The sequence below is a fragment of the Capsicum annuum genome, chromosome 9 (assembly GCF_002878395.1).
Source record: "Capsicum annuum cultivar UCD-10X-F1 chromosome 9, UCD10Xv1.1, whole genome shotgun sequence".
NCBI lineage: Eukaryota > Viridiplantae > Streptophyta > Magnoliopsida > Solanales > Solanaceae > Capsicum > Capsicum annuum.
Window position 1 is genome coordinate 131269104 of NC_061119.1, and position 22001 is coordinate 131291104.

Sequence of the window (22001 nt, forward strand, 5' to 3'; positions counted from 1 at the left end):
ACGTAATGAGGAGGGGCTCTGATGCTCCAGTACAGAGGTGTGAGACACTGGCTATGGATGATTTTAGGCGGGGTAGAGGTAGACCGAAGAAATATTGGAGGGAGTTGATTAAGCATGATATGGAGCAGTTACAACTTACGGAGGACATGACGCTTGATAAGAAGTTGTGGAAGACGCGGATTAGGGTAAAGGGTTAGGGGTTGGAGTGCGTCGGTAATAGTAGGGGAGTGTTCTTTATTTGTGTCGGAAGTTTCTTGTTCGTGGTGTTGAGTGATGTTTATGGTTTCAGATGGATAGTTTTAGTATTATCTTAAGGCTGTAGTATTATCTTGTGGCTAGCGGTGTTAGTTTATTTTGCATATTGTACTAGTTTATATACATCTATGTTTATATTTGTTATACTGCTATTGGTCCTAAGCCGGGGGTCTATTGGAAACAGCCTCTCTACTTCACCTGAGGTAGTGGTATGATCTATGCACACTCTACCCTCCCCAGATCCCACTATGTGGGAATACACTGAGTATGTTGTTATTGTTGTAGCAATCCCTAATCAAAGTCGATTTTTTTTTCTAAAGATGAGTAAACAATCCTTGATAATTTCCATCTGCCAACAAACCAGGTTAAAATCTATTGTTACCAATATATGAGGCATACATTAACATAATACACATGACAAAATATTATGTTGCTAGGACTCTACAAAAGTGTCATCGGGTGTGTGGCGCGGTCCTTTAGAATTAGTGCATTTTTTTAGGATCCGACATGGGTGGGGCAACATTTTTGGAGAGTCCGAGCGACCTAGAGAAAATACCATCAAACCAGTCATTTGACAGATAAAGGAGAAGATTTCATATCTATCAAAGGTTTTAGTGAAAGAAATTCTGATACAATCCACAATCCGGTTTCCCCAAGGACCCTCCTTCAAAGTCGAGGAACAAAGGAACTCGCCAAAGGAGAAGGGAATTGCCAAAGTCACAAGCCAACTAATGACTTTGGCGAAGGAGAGGAGTTTGGCGATCCACCATGAGAGCTTGACGATGGAGCTGAGTATTGCCCAACTTGGGCATTCTCATTTAGGGTTACTATTTTGGTTTAGTATACCTTTGATTTGCTTACTATTTCCTCTTCTTGTGTCTATCTATTTATCATTTTTCCTTGTTATTTCCATTTCCGTATTTTATCTTTTGTTTCGTACTTTGATTCGTGTCATTTGGTATCAAAGTCGCGTTATAGATTCGTTCCCATGAATCTAGTCTTGGTTTTGTTACAAAAAAAATTGTCCAAAAACGTTTTTTAAAATTCCAAAAAAGAAATATTATTGTTTTGAGTCTTGTTTGTAGTTTCTAATACTAGATTTGCTTCCTCTAATATTATTTGAGTCCGGATTTGAGATTTGAGAGTGATTGGAGTTGTATTGAAGGAGATACCAGTGTTGGTTTTGATCTTTGAAGAAGATGCAACTGGGTTTAGAAATCTGAAGATTTTGTCACCTATTCTTACACTGCAGAACAGCTGCAAATCTGTGGGACATGTTCTTATGTATACTTAGGGTTAACTGGGCAATGCCTCGCGCAATACATTAGATTTGTTGAGGCAATGGGAAGGAGTGGGTTGAAGAAGATCCAAAGAAGAGCGGCGGAGATGTATTCCAGCCTGCATCTGGCGGACACTATGGAAGGAGAAAAATGAAAGATGCCATGATGCGAAGGCCAGTAGCATTCAGAAAATCAAGATAAAGAGTTTAAGTTTGCTGTATTTTTGGTGTAAACAAGACTTGGCGGGGGAGATAGAAAGTTTAGTAGACTTTATAGCTCAATTGTAATTTTTTTTTTTGCCCAGTTTTTGGTGCTGATGTTACCCCCGGGGGTTGTAATCCCATCTCATCAGTTTTTTCTGATGAGTTTTTGATGTGAAAACAAAAATATTATCCAAAAAAAAAAAAGAAATCTAAAGATTTGGGCTTGGATTTGAGGGTTCTAAAGTATTGGGGTTTGTTTCCCATAACAAGAGGAGCCTATATTTAAAATTTCGTGAATTTCCGAGCCAAAATGAGAGAGTTATGATTTTTGGACATTCATGTTGTTCTTGGTATTATTGAGGAAATTCAAATCTTCAGAATGTTGGTGTTTGACCCAAAAAGATAGATAAAGGAAGGTGTTTAAGGGTAGTACAAAAAGGAAAATTACCAAAAGGGCCAACGGATAAGGTTAGAGTACAAGTGGGGGCCACAAGGAGCACAAAATTCGGAACTTTCAGGTGTCCTTATTGGCACATTGTGTGAGCAAAAACAAGGCAGCAAAACTATTGTGCTAAACGCACAAGTGCACCTGAGATCGAATTTTTGTCCAGAACGTTCTGTCACATTGTGCTATCCACAAGAACCAACCTGAGCGCAGAATTGTCAGAAAAAGCTCCTGTAACTTTGTGCGTCCATCCAAGGCCTCGCACCACCACTCTTGTGCGATACGCACCACACAAGTGTGATCATCAATGGACCTCTAAGCCTTATTACTCCATTTCCTTCGATCAATCTCAAGTTCTATCATCTTAGTTTCATTTCTCTTGATTCCTAAAGCTAATTATCAACTAGTATTTGATCCAGTTGGCTGATTATTAGTTACTTGAGTCTGTTTGTTCACAAGTCCTATTTCTTTGAGCTTTTCTTGTTTTAACTTCGTAGTTAACTTCTTTGATTTAGGTCCTTCAGTTTAATTCGAGTTGTCCAGTCTTCCCTAAACAAGAATCCGTTCTAACCAAGAGTAGCAAATTGACCCATCGTATACCAATGGGAACAAGCAAAGTGCAACTTAGTTGAGCTAAATGTGAGGCGATCAAAGTGTGAAAACACTAGAGATTGTGAGTTTTGATTTCACTAACGTTAACGTTGTTTGTTGCTCATGTCGAGTGTCTTATTGATAGGTACCATGGCACCGGGAGATGAAATTGAACCTACCCGGGTGGGGCGAACTTTGATACCTTAATGGAGGCCATCATAGGGATGCGACAAGAAGTGAATGTGTTGAGTGAGAAGATGACGAGTATGGATCGGGATGGTAAACATGGAGGGGCATCTTAACTCCTCAAACAACCTCCAAGCGTCCTCAAGTGGAGACACCCAAGAAACTTCCGCTACCATCTCTTCTAGAACCTCACACCAAATGATTTACACTCCCTTGCAAGGAAATGTTCCATACCCCCAACTAATACCGATCAAACCCAACACCCAACCACTACAATTTAACTAAACCCAACAAATGCCCCAAATCCATCTTATCAAGCCCTACAACACCACAATCCACACTACCAATTGCCACGTGGTTTAGAACCACAAGGTCTCCATCCACCCTACTATCTACCCTATCAAGTGTTGCATGACCAAAACCCACCCTTCCAAGTACCACAAAACCAAAATCCATCCTACCAAGATTCGCTTAACCAAATCCCCCCCAATCAAGACGTGAGAGTTCAACGAGAGTTTGAGGAACCCATAGAAGGAGGTTATGAGTATGGTGCTCAAGGGAATAGACCAAGGGACCGAGGCAAATATGGAGGTCGAGACATAGGCTTCAATTCTATCAAGGTCACCCTTCCTAGCTTTCAAGGAGGTAGTGATCCCAAAGGATATCTCAAATAGGAATTGCAATGTGATAGGATCTTCCAAGCTAATGATTATGTCATTGCTCAATTTGAAAGATATTCATTGACTTGGTGGGAATCGTCCAAGAGAATACATGGGTCCTTCATGAAGGGCAATATCCACCATAGGAAGCAATGAAAGCTGTCATGAGGACTAAGTATGTGCCGGAGAGGTATAGACAAGGGTTGCTTGATAAGTTGTACAACTTGAGACAAGAAGACAAGAGTGTAGAGGCAGTCTATGATAAATTCCAAAACTTTCTCTGAAACTTGATTACACCGAGGAAGAAGAGCATACCAAGATTCGAATCAAGGTGGGGTTGAACCAAGAAATCGCTTCTAGAACGTCAATACACAAGTTTGCCCGAATGGATGATCTTTTAGAAGCGGCTGGCTGAGAAGGCGCTCATGCCTAGAGAAGGAAATCAAGTGTCCTAAACTTGGAATCAAGGCGCCAAATTCAAGAAGTCCTTTGATAAGAAACCTTTCGAGAAGCATGCTCCAAGCCCCCCCCCCCCCCACACACACACACACACCAAGAAGGATGTAACAAAAACCCACCCAAAAATCTTAAAGGCACCCAATGTTTTAAATGTCAAGGATGGGGTCAATGAATGAGTGTCCTACTCAAAGAGCAATTACTTTTCGGGAAGGAGATCCATACTACAAGGAGAAAGTGGAGCAAGAGGAGGGCTACATAGGGGAAAGTGATGATTTGATGAGGATGCAGAGGATATAAAAGATCCATATGATGGGAATGTCACCGTCCCAATTATGATGGCCAATAAAGTGCCAATCGAAGAAGTTTTACCCCAAGAAGGAGAGGATATTATCCCACTTTATTTGGTTAAGCGAGTTATGAATCTTCCCCATTCCAAGAATCTCCCCAAATATTATAATGTTGATGATGATGGTCCTTCAAAGTTGAGGACAAATTCTCTTCAAGAAAGAGAGGATGATACAATCTGGGTCGCCCCAAGGACCCTCCTTCAAAATCAAGTTGAAGAGCTCAACAAAGAAGGAACAAAAGAACTCACTAAAGGAAAAAGGAATCGCCAGTCACAAGCCCACTAATGACTTTGGCGAAGGAAAGTAGTTTGGCGATCTACCATGAGAACTTGGTGACGGAGCTGAGTATCACCCAACTTAGGCCTTTTCATTTAGGGTAACTTTTGGGCCCATTTCGAAATAAATAGCCCATGACTATAAATAGCTAGGATTTCTCTTTTTTCCTTAGTTAATGTTTGATGAAAAATACACTTAGAGAGTGTTCAAAGCTTGTTGAAAGCTTTTGGTGAACTTTGCTTTGAAATGTTAGTTGCGAGTGGATAAATTTCCCTCAAGTTCTGCGTAGGAGTTAGGTGCTCATTGTAGGATAATCGTTTGAGGGTCAATGGTTTAACATACCTTTGATTTGCTTAATATTTCCCCTTCTTGCGTCTAACTATTTATTGTTTTCCTTTGTTATTTCCATTTCCGTATTTTATTTTTTGTTTCGTACTTTGATTCGTATCAAATTCTAATCTTTAACACTTGCACAAGCACAACATTCAATCGACCTCTCAAAAAGTTCAATAGACACTTACATGTAAAGATATCCAAAATTATCAGTAACAAGGACAACACCTTTGTCTGAGTTAACTTCCAACCCGTAAAGCATCCTCCAACTGCTTGGTCCCTACAAGAAAATCATTTGTGCATTATACTCGAATAGAACTATATAAACACTTCATGACAACTGACTTGCTGGTGTCATGTATTTCACTATCCTTTCTTTGCTACCCCCAACCGAAAGTGGTAGATTTTGTGATATAATCAGTGAGAACCCAAAAGCTCATTGTTGGTGCTTTAGAATCACAATGGGTGCATCAAGATGTCATTTATCTTGACCCACATTCAGGGAACACTTAATAATATTCAAGGGTGCAAGGGTACTCAGTAATAATATTCAAGGGTTCAAAGGTATTCAGCTAAATTACAAAGCAAACACTCGAGATGATTCAAACAACAAACCTGACTGGAAACCAAGGAGAAAAGTCAACATGAGAGTAAAAAAAGAATCAAATATGTAAATGTGATAGGTTTTCATTATATAAGCAAGGTTAAAACTTCCTGTAATGATCTGTGTCCTTGCTGCTGAAATGTAGCTATGGGCACTAAAAGGGGACAAGGGAGTTCAGAAATAAAACGTGTCCAGCATCGCGTTTACAAGGGAAAAAAATATCCCTTAGGCTTGTCCAACCCCAACATCTGAAATAACAGGACAATCAATTTAAACAGAACAGCTCATTTTCAGAGAATCACCTCCCATCCATTAGGATTAAGGTTCATTAGTGAGAATGAAATTCCTGTCTCTAGGTCAGTACAACTGATTGTTCCATCCGATGAAGTAGCATATAGGGATCCATCATTTGTCGGATTGAACCTAAATGAATAAAAAACGACTAATTTATTGACTGTGGACATAGTAATGCTGATGAAATCTTAAATGCAGCTGTAGACATTAAAAACATATCAAAAATTGACAACAAGAGCGATAAATACTCACTTCATGTTGTTAAGTATACAATTGTGTATGTTCTCATATACTGTCTTTTCATGTACTTTCCCAAAATCCCAGATGCCAAGTTGGCCTTTCTAAAACATAAAAGTAATATAGCGTTAACCTCCACAAATTTATGTAACCTTGCAACAGTGAACTCAATTCATAGCCACACTTTAGAGCTATATATTGCAGAGAGATTCTTGACCTTGTCACCAGATAAAAGAATACTGTTGTTTGTAGGATGGAACTCCAAGCATGTGACTCGCCTACTGTGGTACCTGATAACTGCACAGTGGACTTGATCTGGGATCACATACGCTGGCTTGATCTATTAAAGAAACCAAGAGAGCAAAATATGAAGCACATTTTCTGAAGATACATATTGTGTAACTTTACTGTTTTGAATAAATACGTTGCACGTTGCACTATAGTAAATGAGGAATGGTCATCCATTAAGCTACAACACGTCAAAACGAAAGTTTACCCATAAACATAGAGCAAAGTAGAAAATATATTTCCCATACATTGAGAAATACTTTGTGTGGCACAATTTAACCAGTATTACTTACTTCCCTAGCCATGAATAGGTTGTGATATGATCATATGCAAGACTCGAGACATAAAATTATACGAAGACTTGAACAAAACCTGGAGACATGTTCCCTGTGTTCCTTTTTTACCTGGCACTATTTGAATTGACATGGAGTTTAAGAAAATGAAGACTTTTGGAACTCGTGATCTTAAACATATCATGACATTTATGCAAATATAAAAGCACATCATTAATGGTAAAAGGGAAAGTCTAAAGTTAAGAGTTTAGAAGGTGCCATTCTTTTTGAAAGAGATTAAAAAGGAAAGGGTGCTACATAAAATGGCATAATGGGAGTAGTATAAAGGAACAAAACCATGCACCAAATTTGACAAAAGTACAGAACTGACAACTAGAATATCAATGTAATATCTATAAGAAAAGAGAAGCTTAATCTCATATATCTGAGATCATGAAATCCAACATAAACATATGGAGTGAAACTAAAACTACTGCCTGATTCATTTGATAGAGTAGGGCAAGGAAAAAGGAAATATTTTCACAGATAACCCATTTAACCTAAATAGTTATCTAGCTCAAAATAGATATTAAAAACTCCTAGCCACAATGTAAAGCTCAAAGAGTACTGAATATCCAAGATCCTCCAATGAATACCAACAAAGTATGAACATTTATAGGCAAACAATGATACCTCTGATGTTTATTAGATACTACAAGAGATGACACAACAGCCAAGATGTGATTAGATGTCACGATAGCATTATGGAATTCTTCCACACAGTAAGAGAAAACTTACTGGAGGAACCCGTGGCTGTAGCTGGCGTTGAAAAACAAATTCTAAAGGATTAGTTGCGCTCTTGCGTGGTGCTGTGACAATTCCATAATCTGTAGTTACTCGGTGGGGGCAAGTCATTGTAGTGTGGCCTTCAAACCCCAAAGAGAACATAACGAAATATACAAAACAAAATTTTAAAATCTCTGTTTAAAGTATAAAAGGAATCATGAAACAAACTATTACATTTAGGATACAACAGAATAAATAGGAAAAGGCAAATTAATATAAGACAATCAGAAGTAGTGACAAGAGAGAAATAGAAGCTAGCTTAATCTGCGTAGAGAGAAAGAGAGAGTAACTAAAAACGTAAGAGCAATTTATTTATAGAAATATGAATTGAGAGAGAAATTACCATGCATTTTGCAGAGAAAACATGGTTTCATAGGGCAATCAATATAAGTGGCACCCCTGAACCCTGCTTCATGACCAGTTTTCTTGCAAACCTGACTAAAACATGGGTATTAAAGTTGCAAATATGTATATGTATGAAAAGAAGAAAAGCGGTATACATACTTTGCAAACTTTCTTGAGACTAATAGTGATTGGTGTTTTCCCTTTATTCTTCTTCGACTCTTCTTCTATTGTCTCTTCAGGTAAAACTTCTTCCTCGTCAGCATCCGACGACGAGCTTTCCTCGGACTCCGTGTCTCCATCGATCACTACTTCAGGAAACCAACTTGTCCTGCTTTGTGGAGCCATTTTTCCAGAGAGTTAAACTTACGGCTGTTCAAATTGATTTAATTGAAATAGAATGTCACCGTCTTAACATGAGAAAATTGAGTAAAAGGTCGTCAATACAATAACCCTTTCACCAATACATATTCCAAGTAATTTTTGAAAATATATTGTCATAACTCAATTTATTTGGTCATTGAATTTGTTAATTTTTTGCACTAATTCTTGGCAAAAAATCCCAAAACCCAAAAACTAAAAAAAATTACTATTATCCATCGCGGTGAACACTAAAATTACGTTTATAAAAAAAAAAAAAAAAACTAAAACTACACTATTAATATTTTTTAATTGCTTCTTAATATTTTTCACTTATTATTAATACAAATAAATTTCTCCACATTTTGCGCAGTTATAAAAAATTTCAATAAATTTTAGATTTTTATAAATTTAGATAAAGGATATAAAATTTTCATACATACACATATAAAATTTAATTAGGTAAATAGAATAAACTACTTATATAACTATTTTTTTGGTTGAAAATGTAATCATTCGATAATGGAATTTCTAATTTAGATAGTTGCAATTCCTAAGGTATTGAAATACTTATTATATAATGTCTTCACTTATGATGATGTTTATGGTAGTAAGAAGGGAAAAGGCATCGTTTCCACCCTAAACTATATCCGAAAAGTCGAAGCCACATCTAAACTATACTAGTGACCTATTACACACTTATTCTTCTCAAAAGTGAATTTAATTCCACCCTGAATCTGACGTGGAAATAACATTACTTTTTTAAAAAATAAAAGGCGCGTTTGGAGAAAATAAAAGCCAAAAATTCTTTAAATCCCTAACAACACCCCTGCACACACTCACTCTTCTCACCCATCTTTCCCATTTTTTTTCTCTCTCAATCTTCCTTTCTTCTTCATCACAATCACTCCTCCTTTGCTATGGTTGATGAGAATAATTTTTCCATGATAGTTTTCAGAGAAAAAAATAAAAAAGATTGAGGATGAAATCGTCGCTAATCGAAAAAATTTTCGATGAGATGTTTGAAATTAATTAAATATTATTGCTCCCACGTTGAACATCAATTTTTCAATTTATTTTCATATTTCTGTTCTTTCTCTGTAAAATTTTATGAATTTTGCTGAAAATTTAATTTTTTAACACTTTTTTTACTAGATCTATCTTGTCTCTATAAAAATCTTCTTTCAATTCTATGAATTTGATGATGGGTGGTGCAATTAGGTGGTGATAGTGTTGTAACTTTTGGTGTCGTATAACAAAGAAGATTGAATTTGAATGAAGTTGTTGCTTGGGTGTATTGATTTTATATCAATAATGGAAGAAGAAGAAGATGGCATTATGGTCGTTGGGAAATTGAAGAAAAAGAAGAAGATGGTTTTGGACATTGAAGAAAAAGAATAAGAAGATGACATTGAATTTGAATGAAGTTGTTGTTTGGGTGTATTGATTTTATATCATCTTCCCATTAAGAATATGATCTCGTTAAAATTTTTTCTTTTTGGTAATTGAAGAAAAAGAAGAAAATGGTTTTGGACATTAAAGAATTTATTGAAGAAAAAGAAGAAGAAGAAAGTTTTAGATATTGAAGAAGATGATTTTGGACATTAAAGAATACCTGCACTTCCATGGTTTTGGACATTCAAGAAAAAACATAATTATTTAAATAAAAAAGAATTTATGAAGAAGAAAAAAAGAAAGAAAAAAGATTTAAATTAAAAAAGAAGAAAGAAAAAAGAAGAATTTATAAAAATAATAAATTTATTATTTTTTCGGATGATGCTGACGTGGCGCTGATGTGGCATTGACGTGACAGCGCGTGTAAAATACCACACCACATACAAGTCGTGTAATGCCTGACAGGGTATAAAAAGTATCACTTTTTTATAGTTAAGGTGTGTAATAGGTCACTAGTATAGTTTAGGCGTGGCTTAGACTTTTCGAGTATAGTTTGGGGTGGAAACGATGTCTTTTCCTGTTAAAATTTTGATGAATAATTTTTTAGAAAAAGGAGAAAAGGTCGGAACTCTCATTCAAAACTTGAAAAGAAAAAGCCCCTCTGAAGATTGAGTTAGGCTAACACCTCTGAAGATTGGGTTAGGTTGTGATACGAGTACGACCATGAAAGTGGATATATGTGAGATATATTGAACCCGAGGCTTGGAGTGTGCAATTAAATTGCAAAGGAAGACCTAAAATCTCTCAAAACCGTCCAAACTCTACACTCCAAGGGCGCCTATTGAAGCATTTGACTAAAGGGTCATTTTGGATATTTCACACTTTATTTTGTAACCTACTATAAATAGAACAATGTAGGATTTTATTCATTTAGATTTTGAAGATGTTGTAAGTCATAAGACATTAAGAAATACAAGTCCTCTCTCCTTTGAGGCACAACCCGAAACTAGGGGCCTTTGGCCAAAACTAGAGTGTGGAATCACTCTTGTTGAATTTTTGGCTTGGAACGTTGGGTGTTTAGGGAATTTGAGGTCTTTTTTGTGTCCACCGAAGAGATAGGAGAAGTTTCGTGTGTAGTGTTAAGGGGTCCAAGAGTAGAATAAGCTCTTGGGTTCTTAAGATTATGCCTTCATGTAGTCTATTTATCTGTCCCTTTTGTTTGATGTAATCTTGTAGTCGTGTTGTGTATTGTTTTTTTTGTAATCCGTGTGTTGTTGTTATTACATTGTTATTGTTCATCTTGTTCTTCATATATTGTTATTAATCTTAGTTTGAGTTGTTTTTTAGGTGTCAAATACACCATTATATTTTATATTCTTGTTGTTGGTAGTGAATCCGAGAGTGGTCTCCAAAAAGGTCCTCGGATTCTTAAGATTTGTGGACTAATTTGGAAGGTATTTTGTGCCATCCTTGTTAGTCTTGTATCATTTGGTATCAGAGCATGGCTTGATCTTGTTCCCACAATATCAATCTTGGACTCGTAAACTTGAAAATAAAAAAAAATTATTGAAAAAAAAACTGAAAATTCCAGAAAAAGTGCAATCTGCCCGTGTTGTGTTCTTGGTCGAGAATTGTGTTCTTGTTGTGTATTCACCGAGATTTGTTTGTTTGTCTTGAGTGTTTCTAGTGTTAGTTTTGTTCTTCACTAACACTTTGAGCCTAAATCTAAGTTTGAGCTTACATTGTTGGTGTTGGTGTTGTGAACATAAGACTTGGTCGAATTGTTGTTGAAACATTATTGTGGTGGACTATTTAGGCCTTGTAGTCTTCATCTTGTTGTTGTTCTAAGCTTGACCATGTGATATTGTTGTTCATTGGTGGCCTAAGAACCATTTTGTTGAAGTTGTAGTTGTCTTGGCTAAGTGTTGAAGATATTGTATTGTGAAAATTGGAAGTTGGCCGTGTGAAAATTGTTGGTGTTCTTGGTGATTGTTGATGTTGTTCTTGAAGTTCTTCAAAACCTTCATAGCTTGTTAAAAAAAAGTGAACCTTAGATCTATAAAGGTGAAGGGAAAAAGGTGAAGCTTTGTTATAGTCTTGAAAGACTTACCATTACTCTTTAACTAGTCAATCACATCTCAACCACTTTCCAACAATTTTGCATGATTCAAGGACCCATGTTTTAAGGAGAAGTACAAGTAAAGTCAAAGTCTTGAAACTTGCAATTGAAAAGGGTTCCAAGACTTGTCTGATTTTCCTTCCTTAAACAAATTCCACCAAAGTCCAAATTGAAAAATTGACCAAGACTTGAAATTGGACAGCAAAATTGTGTGGGACCGTGACTAATTACTTGGATACCATATCATCACGTTTTTACTGTTCACACAACATAACTAAGCTCAAATTTTAGAATTCTTAGTTTCTTTTTATTGTTTCTTAGTTTCATTTGTTGGTTCGAACACTAATTGACAAGCTAGTAAGCTCCTACTAGATTGTAAATTAGTTTTGTGTTCGTTTGTTCGTGTTAATGTTCTTTGTGTACTTTTTTTTTTGTGAATTCATTGTTAGTTCTTGACTCAAGTCCTACAAGATTTCATTTGAGTTTCAAATAAAAATCTATTCCGGACAAGAGTAGACTCGACCCTCAATCACTCACAAAGTATAAGCCAGCTTTCAATACTTGTGAAACCAAGTGCGACGTAAAATCGAGAATGAGAGTGTGGTGAGGCATTCTTTTTAAACTAACTAGTTTGTTTTTCTTTTATTTGTTGTGTCTTTTCTTTTAGGTATAGTGGTTGCCAACAATTTTGATGTCATATTTGATCGCATCAATGACAATACTGAAGACATGAAATGGCACATTGATAGGACACGCCAATTGGTCTCTACACTCATCCCATCAAATCCAAAATCTAAGGTCCAAACATCATGCGATGAGAGCTTTCCGAAGGAAGAAGTGGGTTGCCATGATCCACACCAAGGCGATGATCGTAGCTCATGTGAGCTACAAGGTAAAAACGCTATCCTCTACATTCCTATAAGCTTAGAATATTGTGATGTGGCTAGTAGTGGCCAATTGGATATAGTTACGAATTTACCTAGAGTAGAGGTGTTTGAGTCTTCCTATTATGATACTCTTGGTGATGTTAGGTCACGTGAGGACCAAGCTCTTATTGTAAGTACGCAAGCACTAGTTGACTCTTTAGATGATGAAATTGATTCTTCTTGTAAGATGATTTATGTCCATCTAGTGCTAGCCCTTATAACTTGAACAAGGTTCCATTACCAATTGGCAAGAGTACTCACGCACTAGTGGACCCTTGTGAAAACCAAGGTGAGTGTGCCCTTAGTTGAGGCACTAGAGCAAATATTGGGATATGCTAAGTTCATGAAAGGCCCTGTGACAAAGAAAAAGACAGCGAGCTATTTACCGGTGGATAATCTTTATCATTATAGTGCTATTTCTACGAGATCACTGGTGCAAAAAAAAGCTGACCCAGGAGTATTTACTATTCCATGTACTATTGAATCGTTTAACTTCGCGAAATCCCTTTGTGACCTTGGAGAAATCATTAGCCTCATGCCATTGGCAGTTTTTAAATAGTTGGGTTTGGGAGATCCTACGCCTACTAATATGTGACTTCTGATGGCTGATAGGTCGGTGAAAAGACCGGTGGGAATTCTTTATGATGTTCTGGTTAAAGTGGCTAGTTTTATATTCGCAGTGGACTTTGTGATTCTGGATTGTGATATGGATTTTGAAGTACCTATAATCTTGGGTAGACCGCTCTTAGCGATTGGGAGAATACTAATCGACTTGGAGTTCAATGAGCAAAAATTTAGGCTCAATGATGAGAAAGTCAACTTTTATGTGTGCCAATCAATGAAATAATGGAAGAAGATGAGTGTTGATTTAGTCATTGATATGTTATATAAAGATGATCAAGAAGTATTAGTTAAGAAAAGGTTTGCGGTTGAGACTTTAACTGCAGTGTTGATGAACTTTAACAGTGAAGGAATTGATGAGTACGATAAGACTGTATGTGCTTTGACTGGAATGGGGTAGTATTCATATGCTTCCAAGAAGTTGGATTTGGACTTAAAAAATCGTCCAACACCCCCTTTCAAGCCTTCTATTGAAGAACCACCGATGTTGGAACTGAAGGAGTTTCCAGGCCATTTGCGGTATGTATTTCTAAGTGAGGAAAACACTTTACCAGTTATTATTGCAGTGGATTTGGTGAATCATTAGGTTGAGGCTCTTATTTCTATACTGAGGCACTATAAGCGATCTATTGGGTGGACTATTGCCGACATCATAGGAATTTCACCTGGTATTCTCACATATAAGATCCAATTAGAAGAAGAATACACTCTTATGATTGAACATCAGCACAGGTTAAACCCACCAATGCAAAAAGTGGTAAAGAAGGAGATAGTAAAATGACTTGACACTGGGGGGTGTACCTAATCTCTGATAGTAAGTGGGTGAGCCCTGTACAGCGCGTGCCTAAGAAAAGAGGCATGATGGTTGTAGTGAATAAAATGAATGATCTAATTCCACTCAGATCAGTGACTGGTTGGCGAGTCTCTATGGATTATAGGAAACTAAAGTACTGGACGTTGAAAGATCATTTCCCAATGCCCTTCATAAACCAAATACTTGGTCGGTTGGTATTGTTTTCTCAATGGTTACTCAGGATATAATCAAATATCTATTGCTCTTGAGGATCAAGAGAAAATAACTTTCACATGCCCCTGTAGAACTTTCGTATTCAAGCGAATGTCGTTTGGATTGTGTAATGCACCTGCTATGTTCCAAAGGTGTATGATGTTGATCTTTTAATTTGTGTTTGGTGAATTTAGGCAAGGCTTTGCAGCGATGTGAAGAATTCACCTTTGTCCTAATTTGAGAGAAGTGCCACTTTATGGTAAAGAGTGTTAGGACACAAAATCCAAGCAAAGTAAATTGAGGTTGATAGAGCTAAGATAAAAGTTATTGAAAAACTACCTCCCCATATCTCAATTAAAGGAGTTCATAATTTTCTTGGCCATGCTGGGTTCTACCAAAGGCTTATCAAAGATTTTTCCAAAATTGCAAACCCACTTTGCAAGTTATTGGAAAAGGAGAGCAAGTTTGAGTTAGATGATAATTGTATGAAAGTATTTCAATGCCATAAAGAGAAGTTGGTTGCTACACTTATCATTATTGCTCCAGATTGGTCTAAGCCATTTGAAATAATGTGAGATATAAGTGGAGTAGCACTTGGGGCCGTTCTTGGGCAGAAGAAGGAGATATTGTTTCATCCCATCTATTATGCTAGTAAGGCATTAAATGGGGTGCAAAAAAACTACACTCTCACAGAATAAGAGCTCTTAGCTGTGGTGTACGCATTTGAGAAGTTTTGAGCTTATCTGTTGGGGACCAAAGTCATTATCTTTATCGACTATACTGTGCTAAGATACTTAAGTGTAAAGAAAAATGCTAAACTGAGACTTATCAGATGGGTGTTGTTGTTGCAAGAGTAAAGGGTTGTTAAAATCAGGTTGCGGGCTTCTTGTCCAGATTAGAGAATGACCAGTCCACTATAGAGAAGTTGGAGATTGATGATTCTTTTCCAGATGAGCATATTCTAGTTGCTTCTCCTGATTTGATACCTTGGTATTCTGATTTTGCTAACTTTATCGTTAGCGGCATTATTCTAGATAACGTGTCATACCATCAGAAGAAGAAGTTTCTCCATGATGCTACTAGGTATTTCTGGGATGAGCCCTACCTGTTTAGATATTTTGCAGACAACATCATTAGAAGATGCATACCAAAGATTGACATGTAGAGTATTTTGGAGGCTTGACATGGTTATCCAGTTTGGGGACACCATGCAAGCGATCGTACTGCTAGGAAGGTTCAGAAAAGTGGTTATTATTGGCCTTCACTGCATAAGGATGCTTATGACTTTGTTAATAAATGTGATCAATTTCAAAGGCAAGGTACAATCTCCAAGCATCACGAAATGCTAATGACAAAGATCTTAGAGATGGAATTATTCGACGTGTGGGGCATAGACTTCAGGTGACCATTTGTAAGTTCATATGGCTATAAACACATCTTGGTTGTGGTGGACTATGTTTCCAAATGGGTCAAAGCTATTGCCTTATCAAATAACGAAAGAAAAAGGGTAGTTGCATTTTTGAAGAAGAATATCTTCACATGCTTTGTAGTGACACGAACGATCATAAGTGATGGGGGATCACATTTTTACAATAAGGTTTTTCAAGTTGTATTATTGAAGTATGGTGTGAAACGGCATAAAGTGTCCACTCCTTTCCTCCCACAAACTAGTAGGCAAGTGGGGATTTCAAACAGAGAAATCAAATTTATTCTGGTCAATACTGTGAATGCAAATAGAAGTGGCTGGTCAAAGAAGTTTGATAATTCTCTTTGGTCATACCAAACGTCTTTCAAAACATGCCCATAGGAATATCCCCATATCAGCTTATTTTTGGCTAAGTGTCTCATCTACCCACTGAGCTTAAGCATAAAGCTTTGTAGGCACTTAAAAGGTTGAACATGGATTGGAAAGAAGGATCTGAATTGAGATTAGAGCAACTGAATGAGATGGATGAGTTCCATCTATGTGCATATGAAAGAGCTAATTTATATAAGGAAAAAATAAAGAAATACCACGACTAAAGATTCTAAAAGAGGGACTTTCAGGTTGGTGCTTGGGTATTGTATTTCAACTCAAGAATCAAGTTTTTCCTTGGTAAACTAAAATCTAAATGATCTGGACCATTCAAAATTACTCAATTCTGCCCACCGGAGTAGTTGAGTTAGAGAATAAAGATGGGAGTATCTTTAAGGTGAATGGGCAATGAGTCAAATAATACATTGGTCCAATAGACTCGGTAAAATGGTTGAGTACAGTTTATCTTGATGAAGTCTGAATAATCAAGAAAACTGGGTCGTGTTGCGATATTAAATCAGGCGCTAGTGGGAGGCAACCCATAATGTGTTGTTGTAGCATTTAGTTAAGATTACTTGTTCTTATATAATTAATTTGGTTGCTAAGTATGCAGGAGTTGTGCTTCTGGAAGAATGAATTGAACAATCTGACAAGGTGTAACGAAAAGACTAACGAACCATCAACTATTTGATGGAACATCACAAAGGATGCCAAATCCATGGTAAATTAAGCAGCATTTTGGTTAAGGCGTGATGGGAGAAGTGGTGGACCATCAAGGTGCTGATGAGCAATTAGTAGGACCGTCATAAATGAAGCAAGCATCCATTATTCTGGTAAGGGTTGACGGCAAGCTCGACGGGCCATCACATCTGCGACGTACCATAGCGTGGACCGTTAACTTGAGTCGGCTAGCAAGTAATTCTGGTAAGTTGCAATGGCTTAAATAACGAACCATTAGTCACCCGACGGATCATTAGCAAGGCCGTCGCTGAAGTTTTAGGGCTTAAATAAATGGATCAGTGTAAAATGGGCACAAATGGGTATTTGAACCGACCCAATAACGATTTAAATGGATTAAAAAATCAGTAACATGAATGGTCCTATCCTTTCAACTCCCAATCTGTTTAAAACTCCTACACATTCACTCTTTTAAAATTAAATTCATACTCTCAAAGGGATCTTTGACTTCTTTTCTCCCTTATTTAATATGCCATCTATCTTTTCTATCTTTATCAGTCTCAAACTTTAACTTCTTACTCTTTAAAGCATAAAGTTATAGTTTTTCAAAGTTTGTAGAGTTCTAAGAAGTATGAATAATAGCATCAAGAAGAAGGTATGCTTCTAAATTCTCCTTTTTGTGTAAAAAGTTGAGCATGTCAATTGGCTAATTTCAAGTGTTCTATGAAAATTATTATTGAATGTTAGTGTTATATTGAAAGAATTTTTGAATGAAAATTGTGTATAATCCGGTTGGGGTGAAGTATAAAAGAAGGGTATAGAGATACATCATGTGTTTGGGGGTTTGGATGGTCTTACTGCTTGTCAAGTATTTAGCTATTATTTTTGTAGGATTATAATGTGAGTAGGTTCTATATTAGATTCAATATGTCCTTATATTATAGAGTAACACTTAAAGGAAACACTGAATGATCGTAGTCACATTGGTCAGAAGATAAGGTATGTAAGGTTGTTCCTTTTCATCTTCTGTGGCATGAAATCTCAGATTAGTGTTAGTACCAACAAAGTGAGCTTCCTTAGCGTTCTCACTAGTAAAGGATATATAGAAATGATGTACGATTTTCAGCGTCACTAATGAGCTTGTTCCTACTCCCTATGATCTCACAAATATGTCAAAGTACTTCAAATATGTATTTATTACTAGATTTGTTATTTACACTTTCCAGTCAAGCCCCCGTTCCTCTTCTACATATCAATAAAACCCTAGATTACACATGGTAAGTGTGCTCAAGTGTTAGTGTGCTCATGTGTTAGGTATGCAATCTACCCATTTATTACCAACTTACTTCAATTGTCTATTTGATAACATACTTTATTTTCTCACATATTTACATGTTCCCTTCATTGGGCATCACTCCTAATGCCGTAGTCTATAATGTTACCTTGTAGAATCCATACGCATTCCATTCTATAATTTGCACTCCTTACTTGGAATATGTATTTATCCCTAAATAAAATCTGTCCACATGCTCCAGTAGTTCTCATGTTCATGTACCTTTCAGTTGACACTATTTACTAAGTATTTAGTTACATCACTGTCTAGAAAACCTATTTCTTAGATTGAGTTTGATGCCTTCACTTGACATGCACCTATGTTCCATTTGAGATGTCAAAGATTGTGTCATTTGAGCTCCAAACTAATACATTGTTTTTACATTTATAAATGCTTGCTACTTCATTGTTATTGCCTCAAGTTCATATTTATATATTTCTTAATACTGATCTGTAGTCCCCAAGCTTAATCATATTGTGGCCACCAAATTAATAATATCAAAGATTAAAGAAATAAAGTGATGCAAATATGTTTATATATGGGTGGTAGCTTTGGGGGAAAAGCCTAGTAAGGATTGATCCCAATACATGGATTTATGGGTGGTATCCCAGGGGTGGAAGAAACACCTAGCATGGGTCGATCCCATTATCAGGTGGTCTCCCAGGGGTGAAAGGAAAACCTAGCATAGGTTGATCTCGATTTGTGTATTAATGAGGAACGTATCCTAGAGGTATAATGCCTAGCATGGGTTATCCCTTTTTACCACTGATAAACTGGTCATATATATCACATAGCTTACAAATATTATAAGGAAAAGAATAGTAAAGTAAAGAAAAACATGTAATGTACAGGCTTTCACAAGTGTAAGTAAAGGTGGTCATTCATCCATATCTATACATTTATATATTGATCCCTGATTTCACTAATCTCTTATTTCACTTATGGCTATCTCATGCCTTACATATTCAGTACATTACTTTGTACTGATGTCCCTCACGGGGGACAAACATTCTATGTTGCAGGCACAGGTTCTTAGCTAGTAGATCTCCCTAATAGAAATACAATATACTCAACGGCTGTTGGTGAGCTCCAAGTTGATTCGGGGCTTTGCCGAATCTTTAGCATATATTTTTTTAATGGTTTTACAGTCATGAATTCCATTAGAGGCTTTGTAGACATTGTAAAGTAGCCATATGTATTCATAGATGTACTTGTCATCTATATCGGTTTGGCTAATTGGTTGGTATTATAAATACAGCTTCTTACCAACAATTCTATTTGTATACTGATTCATTTTCTCATCTAGGTTATTTTTATAGTATGTATTCCTATAGTTGTTGTCTGCCTCATCTAGTATTGGGGTATGACAGAAGTGGTATCAAAGCAGTTCATCCTAGGGAGTCTACAAAGTTGTGTCTAGTAGAGCCTTACTTATGAATGTGTTGCGGGCCACATTTATAATTAGGGGGCTACTTGGACATTTAGTCTTTCATATTCCATGTCGTGCGATAGAGCAGTGTTAAGGAGTCCATTCCCACTCGTACTTTGATCTCACATATTCATACTATTCCTATTATAGCTAAGGTCAATGATGGCAAAAAGTGTAGCACCACTAATGCCCAAGAGGCAACCTACAATGAAGGATATCAAGTCATTGAATTCATATTAGGGTGAGCCAATTTAGTTCGACCCTCACGGCCTACAATAGTGTAATAGTTTTTGTGTTACTTGCACATAAGGCAGTATTTGTACTATTCGTATTATTTTGGTTCATTGGAGCGAGATATAATAGGGTTATTAACATTTTTGTTTAGTAAATGATTAACTAGTCATATAGAAGGGTTGCAAACATTTCTTAGTGCACTTCTTAAAAGGACGTGAATAGTTCTTAGGTCTGAGGTTTCCTCCACATGACTTCTTTAATATATAGGATTTAATCCTATGGAGGATAGTACCCTATTAGTAAATATATAGGGTTTCAGAGTTACACACGTTTTGAAAATAGAATCTGCTGAACTAGTCGTGTATTAGTTAAAAGAGGCTAGTAGTATGGTCTGAAAGGTGAACCTTTCAATGTGATAGCATTACTAGGGATACCTTAGTTAGTTGATAAGTACCAAACACCTACTAGATATCATTCTAGATTTTAGTATTTATGTTTTTATAAGGTATGTGTGTATGATCACCCCAAATAGTTAATAATAACATGCAATCCCTTTTGTGGTTTGAAAACTCTAGGATGAGCATTTCCAATTGTTTTATATAAGAGTTTATGTACACTTGGTTCCTACAATTCTATGTTTAGGATATAGAGGATTAGTATATGACTACACCTTAAGGTTGAAAAAGAAATATTGACTAGTTAGACCCAAGTTGTGATCAGCTAGGCTGATTGTAGTGGAATTCGAATACACAAAGCAAGTAATTTTGGTTAAAAAAGGTATTAGTTGGACACTAAAGCAGGTAAGAGAGACACTCAAATAAATCAATATGAATGTTTTTTTTTATGCCTTGTCTTATTAAATGCAAGAATAGAGAGGCAATTAGAAGATATACACTTGACCTACATTTAATGATGCATTTGTATTATCCCTATTAAAATATAAGATATTTTGTTATGCATATACACAGTGTTCTGATGGTTTATTAAAATTGATGTGAAGTATAAAGTACCATTTATTTACTTGACTCCCTAATATGGCAATTCCCTTGATGCATAGCTTATTTAAATTGCTCAATTAAAGGTATTGGATTACCATCATTTGTTAAGACACAAGTTTTTTAGCCCTCACTTGTTATGGAAAAATTATTTAGCATGGATAGACCCATTTAGTTAAGCCCAAAGTGACTAACCCACAGATGTTTTCGAATCATGAAATAACTTCGCATATACTTGACATTTATGTTTGACTTGCTTTAAGTAAATGTTTATATGCAATAGTGCCTTTAAATTTCATTAGTAATCTGCTTATTTGAACTTTTATATGGTACCAAACATTGGCTGTAATCATATTCTAGGTCAGTAGCAAAGATACGGTTGACCTCGACCTCCTACTCTTACAAATGAACTATTAAGGATTTCTTTTCTATCATGGCCCTAGTATTTACATTAACTCAGAAGGAAACATCAATTAGGAGAATTCATAGGAGGTTAGAAAGATAACATAGGAAAACCAATTGCATGTGTTTTAAGGTGAGTAAAGAACATGAGCAGAATTATCCTACTTATTATTTACATTAGTGATTGTATGCTTACACTTAATATGGAAGAATAATTCGATAAGATGAATCCTAGTTTCTAGAGTTTAGGTTGGTATATAATATACATGCTACATATTCCATAACTTATATTCACTCATCATTTTCCCTTGGTAGGTTATTTTCTTATTTGTTACGTGTGTTGTAGAACACTTACATGTAGGTGTTAGCCCTTTCATACAACCCTTACTTATTGTCATATGTTTTATAGGACCTTTTCCTACATGTTATATATCACATGGGTTACTTCCCACAGATCACTTGTCTAGTTATATGCTTCACAAACCATTTCCTTATATGTTACATATCTCGTAGCCTACATGCTTAAACATTATAGGCCTAATAGTTAGTTATCTATCCATATGCACACTTTCTCATATTCCATACATGTACCTATTGACATATTAGTCTACTTATCCATGCGATATAGTCCACTTGCTCAATGTGATTTTTGTTTTATAGTTCTCTTTCTTGTATAACTTCATGTTCTATAGCCTACCTGCTTATATGGTATATATGCTTTCATAGTGTATTTGTATATTATTTGCATCATTTGTTCCATGAGTTATATCAATTTCTCGCATACTATCAGA

At 36.2% G+C, this 22001-nt stretch overlaps 1 protein-coding gene across 1 annotated transcript in view; it reads right to left on the reverse strand.

The window, feature by feature from the left end:
• The window catches only part of LOC107842722 (protein DAMAGED DNA-BINDING 2), a 15248-nt gene extending 6871 nt beyond the window's left edge, over positions 1 to 8377 (reverse strand). The window contains exons 1-7 of the mRNA XM_016686678.2: positions 8080 to 8377; positions 7919 to 8009; positions 7528 to 7655; positions 6387 to 6509; positions 6185 to 6273; positions 5941 to 6061; positions 5223 to 5314 (exon numbers count right to left, since the gene is read on the reverse strand). Coding sequence (XP_016542164.2) covers positions 5223 to 5314; positions 5941 to 6061; positions 6185 to 6273; positions 6387 to 6509; positions 7528 to 7655; positions 7919 to 8009; positions 8080 to 8265 — 830 coding nt within the window. The 5' untranslated portion in view covers positions 8266 to 8377. The remainder of the gene's footprint in view (positions 1 to 5222; positions 5315 to 5940; positions 6062 to 6184; positions 6274 to 6386; positions 6510 to 7527; positions 7656 to 7918; positions 8010 to 8079) is intronic.
• Positions 8378 to 22001: the final 13624 nt, after the last annotated feature.